The sequence below is a fragment of the Sphaeramia orbicularis genome, chromosome 4 (genome assembly GCF_902148855.1).
Source record: "Sphaeramia orbicularis chromosome 4, fSphaOr1.1, whole genome shotgun sequence".
NCBI classification, from domain to species: domain Eukaryota; kingdom Metazoa; phylum Chordata; class Actinopteri; order Kurtiformes; family Apogonidae; genus Sphaeramia; species Sphaeramia orbicularis.
In genome coordinates, this window is record NC_043960.1 from 21,558,843 (window position 1) to 21,572,853 (window position 14,011).

At 37.6% G+C, this 14,011-nt stretch overlaps 1 protein-coding gene across 2 annotated transcripts in view; it reads left to right on the plus strand.

Moving 5' to 3' along the window:
- LOC115418668 (adhesion G-protein coupled receptor D2) overlaps positions 1 to 14,011 on the plus strand; it is a 98,828-nt gene that overhangs the window by 67,882 nt on the left and 16,935 nt on the right. For both annotated transcript variants that reach the window (XM_030133210.1, XM_030133211.1), the window contains exon 24: positions 1,232 to 1,314. In XM_030133210.1, the coding sequence (XP_029989070.1) occupies positions 1,232 to 1,314 (83 nt within the window). The remainder of the gene's footprint in view (positions 1 to 1,231; positions 1,315 to 14,011) is intronic.

The window sequence follows — 14,011 nt, forward strand, 5'->3', positions numbered from 1 at the left end:
TTCAGTAATCAAGCAGATGTAGAATATGTTCATGCAGAGTCAGGCATTAAATGGTGCTTTATAATGACTGCTAAAGTGCCAACATGCTAATAATATGTATGTTAATAAGCACATACTTATATGTATACACTGATTTAAAGTACTCCACAAATATTTTCACTATGATACAAAAGTAGTATTATGACCGGAGACTTTGTTCCATTGTTTCTTTTTGATCCCTGCAGCTTCTCTAGTGTCCATCAGCTGTAATCTGGCAAGTGTCCTTGAACAACACTTAGCCCCTGAAGTCCCTGCCCTGTCACCGCAAGTCAGTGCAGAGGAGATCATCAGCTAAATGCCTGAAATGTAAAACTGAGTGTCAGAAGTTGATGAATATGATATTATTAGCCACGCTTGTCTTATCTTCTTCTTTTCTACCCTAATTGGCTGCAATTTATAATCCTCCACCTCTGGGTCATCCTTTATAATTCTGCCTGGTTTCCTTTTATAATTGGGTCAAATCAGTACATCTATCAGGTCAGATAAAAGACAGAAATCCTTGGCTCTGAAACTTGCTGTCTGTCAGTTGGAGTCATTTAGCACCTACACACAATTCTTGATGGGATTAATTAGATTTTTCATTCACTAAATGGCTATCTAGGGTTAATTTTATTTCCCAGAGATGGATACTATAAAAAAAGAAAACCCTCAGACAAGTATTTGAATTGCTAAAAGTAGGCCTTCCCTTTTACTGGAAGCGGTAACACTAAAGCAGTAAGGAGGAGTGGTCCATTTATAGGTCATGATTTGGAAATTACAATAGGATATTAGCAGTTTTTTTTTTTTTTTTTTTTTTCATGTAACTGATGCTGTTACCCAAATGCATGTGGCACATGCAGTCAAATTTGTCAGACCATGTCTAGACCTGTTGGATGTTGCTCTTGGATGGTTACTGTATCATTTCCTTCCTTTTTCATATTCAGTACAAATACAAAATAGAAAAATCACATCCAGAATGTTTTGTTAGGCTTTGTCAGAGGAAATATTTGGGTTATGAAATATGTATAAAATTCACCCGTCATTCATTTAAAATATGTAAATAATAGCATTTTATATGTTATTTTTTAACTTTTAACATATCCTTGTGTGTTGAAGTGTGTATTTAGTTACTTCTCAGAAGATCTGAACACTTAATGCAGCGTTGACCATCAGATCTAACTCTATATGGGTGTGTATCTGTGTCTGTCCTCAGGTCAGCTGTCCATTCCTTGTGTTCCAGAGAAAATAGAAAATCCACTGATCCACACTTCCAAAGACACCGAACTGCAAAGAAAGGTAACTGACTCCTCACATAAACACAGCGTGGTGTGTCAGTCACTCCAGCGGGACTTTGAGCTTTGGGTAACAGGGCAGTTCAGAGGGTCAACAGCTGCATTTGATCTTTGACCTCAGGACAAAAACAGGCTGAGGTCAGGGGTTGAACAATTAATGTCGGGTTAACAAAGTCAACATCAGCTCTCTATATTGTAATCCCATTCACATAAGTTAATTGTTCACTTCAAGTTAATTAAGCTCAATTTCCAGAATTTAGAAAAATATAAAAATATATGTTCTTGAAAAATCAAACATATTTGTGCTCACTGATGTAGTGGTAAAAAAAAAAGAACCTACAATGAATATTATGTATCAGTACTGCTGGAATAAAGAATAATAATAGTGATAAACACTTAATCCTGTGAAACATATCCTTAGAAAAAATTAAATAATCATCGGATGTCATGCAAAACTTTGTGTTTTTCCTTATGTACTAACAAAACTAACAAAACCAATAATTCACAGCCTTTTATTTATGAACAATAATTTATTTATTTAATTTTTTTGGAGAATGCTTCAGTCTGATTGAATTTTTTGTAGCGCTGAAATAACCTAATATAAAACAAAACAATATTAATATTGTTCAAACTGTATTATCATCTTAATGGTTTGTCTTGAATGAGCAAATTCACGCAAGACATGACATGAAATATTCCTTTAAAAATTACAGAAACAAAATAATATAAAACTAATACTGAGTTTTTTTCTATTTTCTGATTATCTACTTTTTAATGTAAATACTCTATCTATCTATCTATCTATCTATCTATCTATCTATCTATCTATCTATCTATCTATCTATCTATCTATCTATCTATCTATCTATCTATCTATCTATCTATCTATCTATCTATCTATCTATCTATCTATCTATCTATTATTTATATGTTTCAGAACTTTCCATCTGATTCAGAGGACTGAAGGAGGGTCCCCATTAAATCATAATCATTTTTAACATCAAATAGTGTAACATGTATGCTAATATGCATTACAAATTTATTTTGAACCTCCTTTATAATAAAAAAGTAATTCTCTCTTCATTTCTGCCACAGTGCTACTGTAATGAAACGTCAGTGCTGTGAACCTTGAAACCTTAATGTTAATATTTCCTGATTGTGTCAGTTCGTATAATACCACCTCATGCTACTTAATTCATCATATTGTCATTTGTTGATTTCAGACTTGTTTCAGCAATTAAAAATCTGGCAGAGATAGTTTGAGTGTTTACTGAATCTAATAGAAAAAAGGAAGACAGAGTTAAGACAAGAAAATGTTTGGGTCCAGTGTTTTCCCCAAAAGAATCACTAATAATTTACTGTTATTTTTTCCACAAAAATGCAAAATTAAGGTAACTTTAAGTATATTCTTCTAAATTTTTAAACCCAAGTTGAGATTATTTCACACTTTTTAGCGTACTTTACATTGCAGAATCCTTTTTTGTTTGAAACTATCCCAACCTTTGTGAACCAGATCTACAATATTTTAATTGTCAGGTATCCTGAAAAATGAAATCAACAAAACAGATTTTCATGGTTTAGTAGACTCCTCTAAGCCTCTCCGTCTCTGTCTCACACACACCTTCACTGACTAACTCTCCACTGAAATAAACTGAAGCCTCAAACCCTCAGGTTAAACTCTTTGCATACTGTATCCGTCCCCCTTGTGGTCACCATCAGTACCACAGCAAACTGCAAAATCTTACCCCCTTTTACAACACATTTAAATGCTTATAACTGTGTGCTAGAAGTGTGTTTATACATAAGCACTGCATATGAATTATACTTGATAAAAAAAGTTGTTTATGCATGTTGTCTGTGGTTTTGTTTATCCATACAAAAGTCATCTGAATATCTTTTTAGCTCAAGGGAACATGTGGCTGCTTTTATATGATCACTGTTTCTTCAGAGGTTTCTGAAGCAGTTAATCTAGTGATTAAAAGCTCATTTCCAGACCCAGGACATCTTTAGTCTTGATTAAGAGAAACAGTACATTTTTTAACAACAAAATTTTCTGAAATATTAAAAAAGGCTATAGGATTGACCCTGTAAATAAGACTCATATCATGAATAATTAGCACATTTATCATTTTTGTTGTCAGACAAATGCTATTAGACAGATTCCAAGAGTAAACTGCTTGTAACAGGCAACTTTACAGCGTACCTTGTATTTCTCCTTTTCTGCCTTTTTTTTGCCCTTGGCGAATTGCTACCGCACAACAACTTCCAACTGTCGTCCCTCCGATGTGATCGAAGCTGACTTTCCTCTCCACCCAGCTTTGTTTTTCTTCTCAGCTGTTGGGTGGTCCGTGTCTCTCTCTCCTTCTCTTATTCGCTCTGTCTCTCTCTCTCACTCATTGTCAAGTTCACAGCGTCTGTTTCTCTTTGAGCACTACGGGACCTAGGCATGGTCTGAAATCCAATACCTGAGTATACACAATTAAGTTCACACCAGAGGTTATTGGATGGAAGTCTCATTCCACAAAATGTGCGAGTCAGTCAAAAAAGGGCGTGAGTGTTTATGTGCGGCTGGTTAGTTGGTCAAGGTTAACGAAATGATGGGAGGTGGAGCTGGTGTGTGTCGACAGGTCCGAGATTAGGTAGCTTTGTATCGGTTGACTTTTCCTTAAGAGGTTGTGTGGTACAGTTACAAAGAAATATGGTGGTGTTGCAGTTTTCATTTGTGTTTGATTAATAATAGGATATGTTTTTTTTTCATTTTGTAGAATGTTTTGTAGATAGATAGATAGATAATCAAAAAGCACATAATAAGAAATAATAAAAAAAAAATTGTGCCCATATCACTTTTTGTATTGAAGAAAATAAGTAGAAATAAGAAAACAATAGTGAATGTCAAATGTTGTGTTATTCAAATTGTGCAAAATGCTTTTTTTTATTCTGAAGCATTATGCTAGGTTGGCCATCTGTGTTCCTCTCTCATCCATGGGGAATATAATAGTACGACTGTGAATCAGCGTGTCCAGGAATGGCAAGTCCAGGATGTTACAACCCATAGCTCACGGGCAAAGGTTATGTCACGCAACTTTGCAAACAAAATTAGACACATTGAGTTTTTGAACTGAATGTGAAACAGGTTATTGTCTGTTGCATCAAACAGAAAAAAACAGTGTTCCTCACTTTGCTCTTCTGATCTCACCCTGTTTGACCTTTTCAGCCTGTTGAATGTTTCAGTGTTGGACCTGTTAGTTGCAGCTCCCTCAGAGTATCTTTCACACGCGATTGGGAGTCCCACGACAGGCCAGCTGGAACCCCCAGTCCACCCCCTTCAACCAGACACAGACACAAATCCTCTATGGAGTCTTCATTGGCCAACCAACCTCTCAGTCATTCAATGGGAGCGTTGTGAATGTGTGTGGGTGTGTTTTTGCGTGCATGTGTGTGTGTGTGTGTGTGTGTGTGTGTGTGTGTTGTTGGGGCTTCCTGTTTTGGCCTGTGTTCTTTGGTGCTTCCTGGCAGAGACACTGCTGGTGTCATGTCAACTTTGGGTCTGGCAGTACGCACATACAACATACGCTAGGATTAGACAGATGAGGGTTTTTGCAGCTGCTGTATATTATCTTTAATAATTTCTCACATTAAAGCATATTGTATTCTTAATATAGTCTTGCTAGGGTGGAAAAAACGCCTTTAGCATTTAGCCTGGAGCATGGAATTCAAAACCTCTTCTTGCAAATCTGCAACTGTATTGATATTATGCTTAATTAAAATTCTCCATATCATGCTGTTGTATAATCCCTGGATAAACAATAAAAGTATGCTTCTTCAGGTACATCAGAAGTGTACAGGATGAACTAGTTATAATCCAGTTTAAAGACAGAACAAAAAAATGTAAGCGTTTAAAATATTTTTAAAATGTCATATATATCATATAAATATCATATATGTGATCTTTTCTTAATAGATATCACTCTATCCACAGTAGCACATATGTACAATTGAAATAAACTCATAAAATATAAACATTTTTTATGTAGTTTACCAAAACACACATGACCAGTCTAAGTTAAATTAACATGACCTCAGGAAGGGTCGGTTGTGTGATGTGTCATGACAAACTCAAAAAGAGCCTGAAACAAGTCAAAATCACATAAATTCTACTTAAACAGCTGTGTATTTGTGTCTTATTTTCTGTCTTTTCTATCCTTTTAAATATCACGTAAAAAATTCTTGACTAAAAGTTTCTGTGTGTTCATATCAAGTGTAATCTTATTCCTACTTATACCATGCTCTTTACACTCTTGTACGGTCATATTTTAATGTAAATACACACTGTATATTTTCATATATTGCACACAAACACTCACACCTATTCAAGATGAGTGGGTATGTCTTGGGGGGAGAGCATCAGTCATGTTCCATTAATCCGAAGCGACCAGTAGTGATTGATCAATTAGCCCTGCTTAAAGCTGGGGCTCAGGCTGATCAATAGCACTGATCACCAGCCAAAGGTTTTTTCATTAAGAACTGCTGCTCTGCATGAGTAGACTCCATTAGCATAGGCCAAATGGGCTGTGGGGAATGCAAATGCTGGAGCATAAACATTCACACATATATGGACCCACAGCGAAATGGAAACATTTTATTATATGCTAAGAAAATCACAGTAAAAAATGGCTTTTGCAGTCTGCATACAGGTATGGCAACCTGCAGGAATGCTGTAAAATTTTAACCTTTTTATTTTGCAAAAAAGTTTTGTTAATACGCTAATGAAGCATGTAAAATCTTCTCTTTCAAACAAGCTCCACAATAGACCCATACTTAGATAATCATCAAAATATAATTACACCGTGGTAAGGTGCTCTGTAATCATCGTTACTATGTTAGATATATTACAAAATGACCTGTTAACCCTTTATAGTTGACTCATAGAAATATTCTGAAATTCAAAGTAGTCGCTTTTCCATTGGACATCTGCGCAAAACTTTACTGATATCTATTAAATGTCGAAGAAACAGAAGTGCATAATGTCGGTTTTTCCATTAAATCACAAATGGGATGATTTGTTTATTTGTTAACGCGAGATGACATGAGAAGTCATTCCGTAAATATGGCAATAAACATAAATATCATGTTGATTTACAGATATATTCATTATTATTATATATTACCCCTCTATCCCGTACTAAATAAAAAAAAAAATTTGGTTTCCTGGTGTGTCCACACATACTGCACCATGTTTCTTTTCAAACTCTTCTTCTTTTGTTGTAACGTCCGTCAACATCAGTTATTTTTATTTATGTGACTCTAGTTGTGTAAAAAGCTCTTTCCATTGCAGTTTTGTGTGATATACCAGTTGAGCTACGCCTGAAAAACCACCTCTTGCCAGCGCAAAAACTTTTAATCAAAAAACAAGAGTTTTAGCGAAATTGTCGTTTTTCCATTACGTAAATTTTTATGCGCAAGTTATATTCGTGCAATTTGAGGGTCAATGGAAAAGCGACTAGTGTCAACCTTAGTGTGTTATTGCATAACAAGACTTTATTACTTTTGTGAAATTTTTCAAAATGTTTTGTTGTCATGTAGAAGATCAAGGTTAATGAAGTTACCATATTTTGGTTCCTTATCCGTAAGTGGCAAAAAAAAATAAATCCAAGAATTATATATATAAAAAATATAAGGAAAACACATATAAGGTGAATGAACATGTATTTTAGAACACTGAACATCACTTTAAGAACATTAGACTAAAATAAGTGCTGATCCAGACACCTGTTAACATCCACATGATCCCTTTGAACATCATTCCTTATATTAGTACCACTAGCGGCATTGTACCTGTGGTGCCATTGTACGATAGCATGATAAGTAGAACTTGTCTGCCACCACTATCCATTTGTAAACTACCATTTAATCATGCATTGTGCAGGTAATAGTTTGAGCCAACATGTGAGGCATGAAGGGAAGAGTATGTATTTGTTTGGCCTCTCAAGCATGATTAAATTCATACAGCGGTAGTGAACTGCAGCCTTCACGTTGTAGCATTGTCTGCTAGCAGTAGAAGTTTCATTCCGAAAATGGGGTATGGCGGCTGGGATGAAAAATTCAAAGTAGAGAGAGGCTAAAATCGCCCAGCATACCTCACAACATTTGAATACGGACATGAAATTGTGCCTAGTAGATAGTCAGGTAATGTTTGTATTCATTTGGCGAGTTTGGCGGCGATCGGGCCTGTGAAAGCTGAGGAAAATCCGTACAAACGCCTTCCTGTGCTACAACATCGATTGATCGGACACAGAACGTGCATTTTATAGTAGTATTACTTCATGGTACCTAACAAAGCAGGTACACTCACTGTTCATGCAGAGGTGGACCTTACAGACCCTGTAGACCACGTTGGACCTGAGATTGTTGACTCGCTGTCCTCACTGTAACTGTTGCTGCCACTGTCTTGTAATATACACTATATTGCCAAAAGTATTGGCTCACCCATCCAAATAATCAGAATCAGGTGTTCCAATCACTTCCATGGCCACAGGTGTATAAAATCAAGCACCTAGGCATGCAGACTGCTTTTACAAACATTTGTGAAAGAATGGGTCGCTCTCAGGAGCTCAGTGAATTCCAGCGTGGAACTGTGATAGGATGCCACCTGTGCAACAAATCCAGTCGTGATATTTCCTCGCTCCTAAATATTCCACAGTCAACTGTCAGCTGTATTATAAGAAAGTGGAAGTGTTTGGTAACGACAGCAACTCAGCCACGAAGTGGTAGGCCACGTAAACTGACGGAGCGGGGTCAGCGGATGCTGAGGCACATAGTGTGAAGAGGTCGGCAACTTTCTGCAGAGTCAATCGCTACAGACCTCCAAACTTCATGTGGCCTTCAGATTAGCTCCAGAACAGTGCACAGAGAGCTTCATGGAATGGGTTTCCATGGCCGAGCAGCTGCATCCAAGCCATACATCACCAAGTGCAATGCAAAGCGCTGGATGCAGTGGTGTAAAGCATGCCGCCACTGGACTCTAGAGCAGTGGAGGCGCGTTCTCTGGAGTGACGAATCGCGCACCTCCATCTGGCAATCTGATGGATGGGTCTGGGTTTGGCGGTTGCCAGGAGAACGATACTTGTCGGACCGTATTGTGCCAAGTGTAAAGTTTGGTGGAGGGGGGATTATGGTGTGGGGTTGTTTTACAGGAGCTGGGCTTGGCCCCTTAGTTCCAGTGAAAGGAACTGGGAATGCTTCAGCATACCAAGACATTTTGGACAATTCCATGCTCCCAACTTTGTGGGAACAGTTTGGAGCTGGCCCCTTCCTCTTCCAACATGACTGTGCACCAGTGCACAAAGCAAGGTCCATAAAGACATGGATGGCAGAGTCTGGTGTGGATGAACTTGACTGGCCTGCACAGAGTCCTGACCTCAAACCCCATAGAACACCTTTGAGATGAATTAGAGCGGAGACTGAGAGCCAGGCCTTCTCGTCCAATATCAGTGTGTGACCTCACAAATGCACTTCTGGAAGAATGGTCAAAAATTCCCATGAACACACTCCTAAACCTTGTGGACAGCCTTCCCAGAAGAGTTGAAGCTGTTAGAGCTGCAAAGGGTGGACTGATGTCATATTGAACCCCATAGACTAGGAATGGAATGTCACTTAAATTCATATGCAAGTCAAGGCAGGTGAACAAATACTTTTGGCAATATAGTGTATGTGAAAATGACCAAAAATAGTCACTTCCCTAATAAAGGCTTAAATAAATGAAAAAAGTGTTTTAATACAAAATCAAATCCCATTAAAGGATTGTAGACATCCTGTCATTGAAAAACTGATGCTAGCTGCATATATGTACATTTACATTTTAGTTTCTGCTGCTAACAGTTCATTGTCAAATCATCATGTTAGTACTTTGAGCACTTATGCAACTACTTGCTTTTTCACTGTAGGATGTTCCGCCGAAGAATGCCTGCTAAATTAATGTCTAGAAAATAAATATGTATATGACTCATATCACCTCTAAATAGTCTTTATGATACCTTAGTGAACATGTTTCTGAATGTTTCCTTTCCAGCCCACTCATTGTCAGACTTTTTGTTCGTTACCTGAAAAACAGCGGATGGCGGATGTCGCTGCACCATAACAATGATTTCTGATCCACAACCCCATCAAACCCACGGGATCATCCGTAGCCTAAAACACAAAAACACCAGCCTGCTACCACTGACATACTCACCTTTCTCACCCTTTCCTAAACCTCACTGGGGCCGAGAGCCATTGTTTTACTTAAACAATCCTCATTGAATTAAAAACTGGCTGCATGCTTTGTTCAGAGAGGCCGATGCGTACTGCTGTCATGGGTCCTATCGTTAATGTGCCATCACTGCACCTCACATCCTTAGCAGACACAGGCAGCTCTGAGCTTATTTCCTCCATCTGTAGGTGAATGTGTGTGTGCACCATTATCTGAGTGTGTGTGTGCGTGCGTGTGTGTGTGTGTGTGTGTGTGTGTGTGTGTGTGTGTGACATAGTCAGCATTAAATCACTCGACAAATTGTGGCGTGTGGTTTTTTGGTCACCCATGGAAATACCACAGAGACCTGATGCCACACTCATTTTAGATTGTAGCCATATGTAGTATTTTTAAGTGAAACCTTCAATCCCTTTGACTGTCAATAACCCTATGTTTGTATTTTTATGTGAAATATAGATGGCAGTCAGTAGCTGTGTTTCTATAAAATTATCAAGCAAAGTTAAAGCAAACTTATGAAAAAGCCCAAAATAGGAAAATGAGAATTAGGCACATTTTCTTTAATTGCATTGGAGTGAATAAACTAGATGTTGTGGTAAAGCAGATAGAGTAAAAGAAGAAGTTCCAGGAACACTGTGGCCTTCTATTGCTGTTTTTCATCAAAAATGGCTGATGTTTCTTTCATGGCCAAGAAATAATTTTGTCTCCTTTCCATGTAATCAGTTGCTACTACCAACAATATTTTGCATTTTATGGGAATATCCAAAAATGCACAAATGAAACACTTGAGTCATATGAAATGTTCGCTTAGTCTGATTTTTTGTTTGTTTGTTAAAAAAGGTCACCTTTTACCCATTAACTCTTTTCTGAAACAGGCTAAACTTACCTCATCTCAATTTTGCTTTTTCTTAAAATTATACATGTTTTTTCATTCAAATCTTGTCATTTCCATACATTTTCTAATGCTTTACTTGCATAACATACAGGAATGTAGCTAGTATGATTGTCTAATCAGTTTATAGAGGACTTTAAATGTACAATACATGCATAGGATTCAGTCCCTACAGTAGGTCACCAATACTGTAGAGCCTTTTTTAAAATTAAACACTGTCTGCTCACTTTTTGTGACATCACTCAGGTATCTAAATAAGCATCTAACTAACTTATATATCCTCCTGAGACACAGGAAAGTAAAAGTTTTAGCTTTTTTTTTTTTTTTTTTTAACATTAAATGCCTTGATTGGAAACGGCATAATGCAACAGTTTTTTCAGATACATTTTTTAATTTTTATAGAATGTCCTATGCAGTAGACAGCCTAAAACTGTGAAACCCTTGTCCCCTACAGAGAACAAATGCATTGCTGGGTCTCAGGACGATATGTAAAAACATAGGATGCTTACACAAGTCTTGAAAGTCTTAAAAGTGAAGAGTTTTGAAACACTGTTTTCCAGATCGTGGATAGCCTGGAATTTTGTTTAAAAGTCTTAGTAAAGTATGCAAACGTTCCTCTCATAGTCGAATTTTAGAGTACGCTCAAAGTCACATAATCTTATAAGATAAGAAATACATAAAGCATGTGAAAAACTTGGTATGATTATCAATTATTATTATCATACTACCCGATCGGTGCTGGAATGATTCTAGTGAAACATGTTTGTGTGATATCCATGCACTTTTGTGATTTTCATATGTTTTGAAAATGTTTCTGTCAGTAAAACATAATTTACTGTGAATTATGCATTAATTTATTCATACATTTATTAAAATGAACTTTTCTACTACACAGGTATAATCTCAACCAAAAAAGTAGGCATGCAATTATAAAAATACATAAAGTCAAGGTATTGGGGAAAAAAATAACAGTTTTGGAAAAGTCTGGAATTTTCATTTGGATAAAGAGCAAGCACCCTGATATAAAAAAAAAAAAAAAAGAGATATTAAATACAATGTCTGTGAAAAGATGGAACTTTTGTGAATGAGCTGTTTATCTTTGGTACTAACAGACTACAGACTATGTGCAGCCAATCAAGCAATATTTCATATTCAAGGACTCAATAGGTGGTTCTGTATAGGGCCTTTATAAAATAGCAAGAATGCCAGTAGATTAACTCATCTGTTGGAATATACTCTTGTCAATGGCCAAGTCTTTCAGACAGTATTGTCTTCGACGTTCTTTGTGTCATCATTGCCAAAGTCCCCCTCACTATGTTGCTATGAAAGCCTATAAAAACCCTCTGAGCTAACAAGTATACACTGAAAATGTAAAGTTTTGACAAAGATTTGCATTGTGTAGTAAGCACTTCTTTTTACAAAGTTTTACAAAGGCTCATCTTTTTATGTGGTCCTTTTCTTTATGTCATTTTAATATCATGGTGCCTTTTCCATGTGTTAATGTTCTACCCGACAATATTTCGGAGAGGCAATGTTTTTGCATCCTGAAGTTAGCATTTCTTGAGACTATTGTAATTCTTTAAACTTGTCAAACAAACCAAAGACTTAAATTCCCTATTCCAGAGGTATAGTCTACAGTGTACTGACATTTAGGGCTGGAAATAGTGCTGACTATATGAGACTAAATAAAATTAAACTAAGGGTGAACATTAGGGTTAGAACAAAGTTTAGGTTGAATTATGTCTTTCTAAGGAGATACTCATACGCATGGCAACATCCGTGTATGTGTGGGTTTTAGTGAGCAGGCATGTCTTTTAGTGTTTTAGCGGATAGGAAGGGAGTTGGTCACAGAGATACTGAAGCAGACAGGAAGAGATCATCCTGGTGTTACTGTGGCTGGGGCTGAGACCTCTGTCTCCCCAGGTCATGCATCATACATGCACAGGTTATTACTCATATACTTACATACACACGTATGGGAACCACAGAACAGATAAAGTTTAAATCAGAACTAGGTCATTTGATCTTCATTTTCTTGTGTTTAAAACAAAACCATTTCCCTCAGTGACAGGCTCAAATAACAAAGTATAAGTGAATCCACTAGTGTCCATCCCACTTAGTAACAGCGGTATCGTATGTACTGTCTACACCAACCCACAATATGAACATTTGTGCAAATGACCAAAGAGTTCGATGAGGTTTTTGCAGGGGTGGCATGGCAGCAGAATGATATTTCCGTGAGCTGTGGGTGGGTTGGGGTGGGTAGGATGGATGGATGGACGGACGGATGACACCCGTATCCACCCCCACTGGGGAGAGGAAGTCCCTATCAGAACACAACAGGAAAGAGACAGAGCAAAAACAAGCACATGTCTTTTTGGACATTAAATCACTTCCTTTTAGGGCCCCTGCCTGCCTTCTGCACCATTCTCAGTCTCCACCTCTAATCCCAGTTTAAACACCTTTTAGACAGACAGAGAAATTGATCAAGCCTCTTCATCCGTACGCATAAAAGTCCATATGTTCCCGAGGGTACATCACTGAGGTATTGCACTTATGATTGAAGTAACTCATCAATAATAGAGTGAAGAGGCTCCAGACCCCAGCTAAAGCAACTGTCTTTTTATGTTTTACTAACACAAAATACCATTGCTTCAAAAGTAGAATACTGGTCTCACAGCATCATTGTATATACAGTATGTAAGGCCCAGGAGCTTGCCAATCTGATTTATCGCTGTGAATTGCAGATGTGATGAGTATGGTAGGATGCAAGTGCCATATAAATCCCTGCACCGTGACAGATCACAAGCCCCAAGTCTGGGCCTGGTGCTTTGATCTTCATCCAGGAACAAAAACAAAGAGACAAAAAAGTTTATCTGTGGCTGTCGCAGGAAAATGTCTTTTTTAATGGTAGCAGGAAAAGACTACAAATGACTACGTTTACTGCAGTTAACAAAAACACAACTCCTCCCTCTGCCTGGCTTATCATTTTTCAAGTTGTGTGTAATACTGAATGGTGAGCTACTTTGGTGCATAGTAGATAGCAGACAACTCCAGTGAATCTAAAGGTAAATTGAAAATGCAGTTTTGTTATCCTTGCACAGGGCACTGCCATAAAAAATATGACTTCCTTCCTGAAGGCAACTTCCTGTTTATGTCTGAATGCAGGTCAGGAGAGGGGGATAGTGGTCCCTGCCTCATCCACCGTCATTCTTCCCCAGAGGTGACCCCTGTCCTGATGATTCAGGATGCTGTGGAGTCCAGTGTCACCCATATCAACCTACTATACTTACTCCCTGTAACTCCGGTTTCTCACATCTTCTAACTCTTTTGTTTCCTCACTAAATGGATTCGTCATAGCCCCTGTTTGTCTTCATGGTCTTTTTGTCTGATCCTCATCCATAGGATATTTTTTCTGTACATGTTTACCTCTTCTTCATCCAACATGACAAACTGTGAAACTGTGAAAACACCAAAAGGGGCTATTCACTAAGCAAACACTCTTTTTGTGACATTATTTGCGTTTTTCTTCTCTCCACAAGATTTAAAAAGACCCCCATTCTT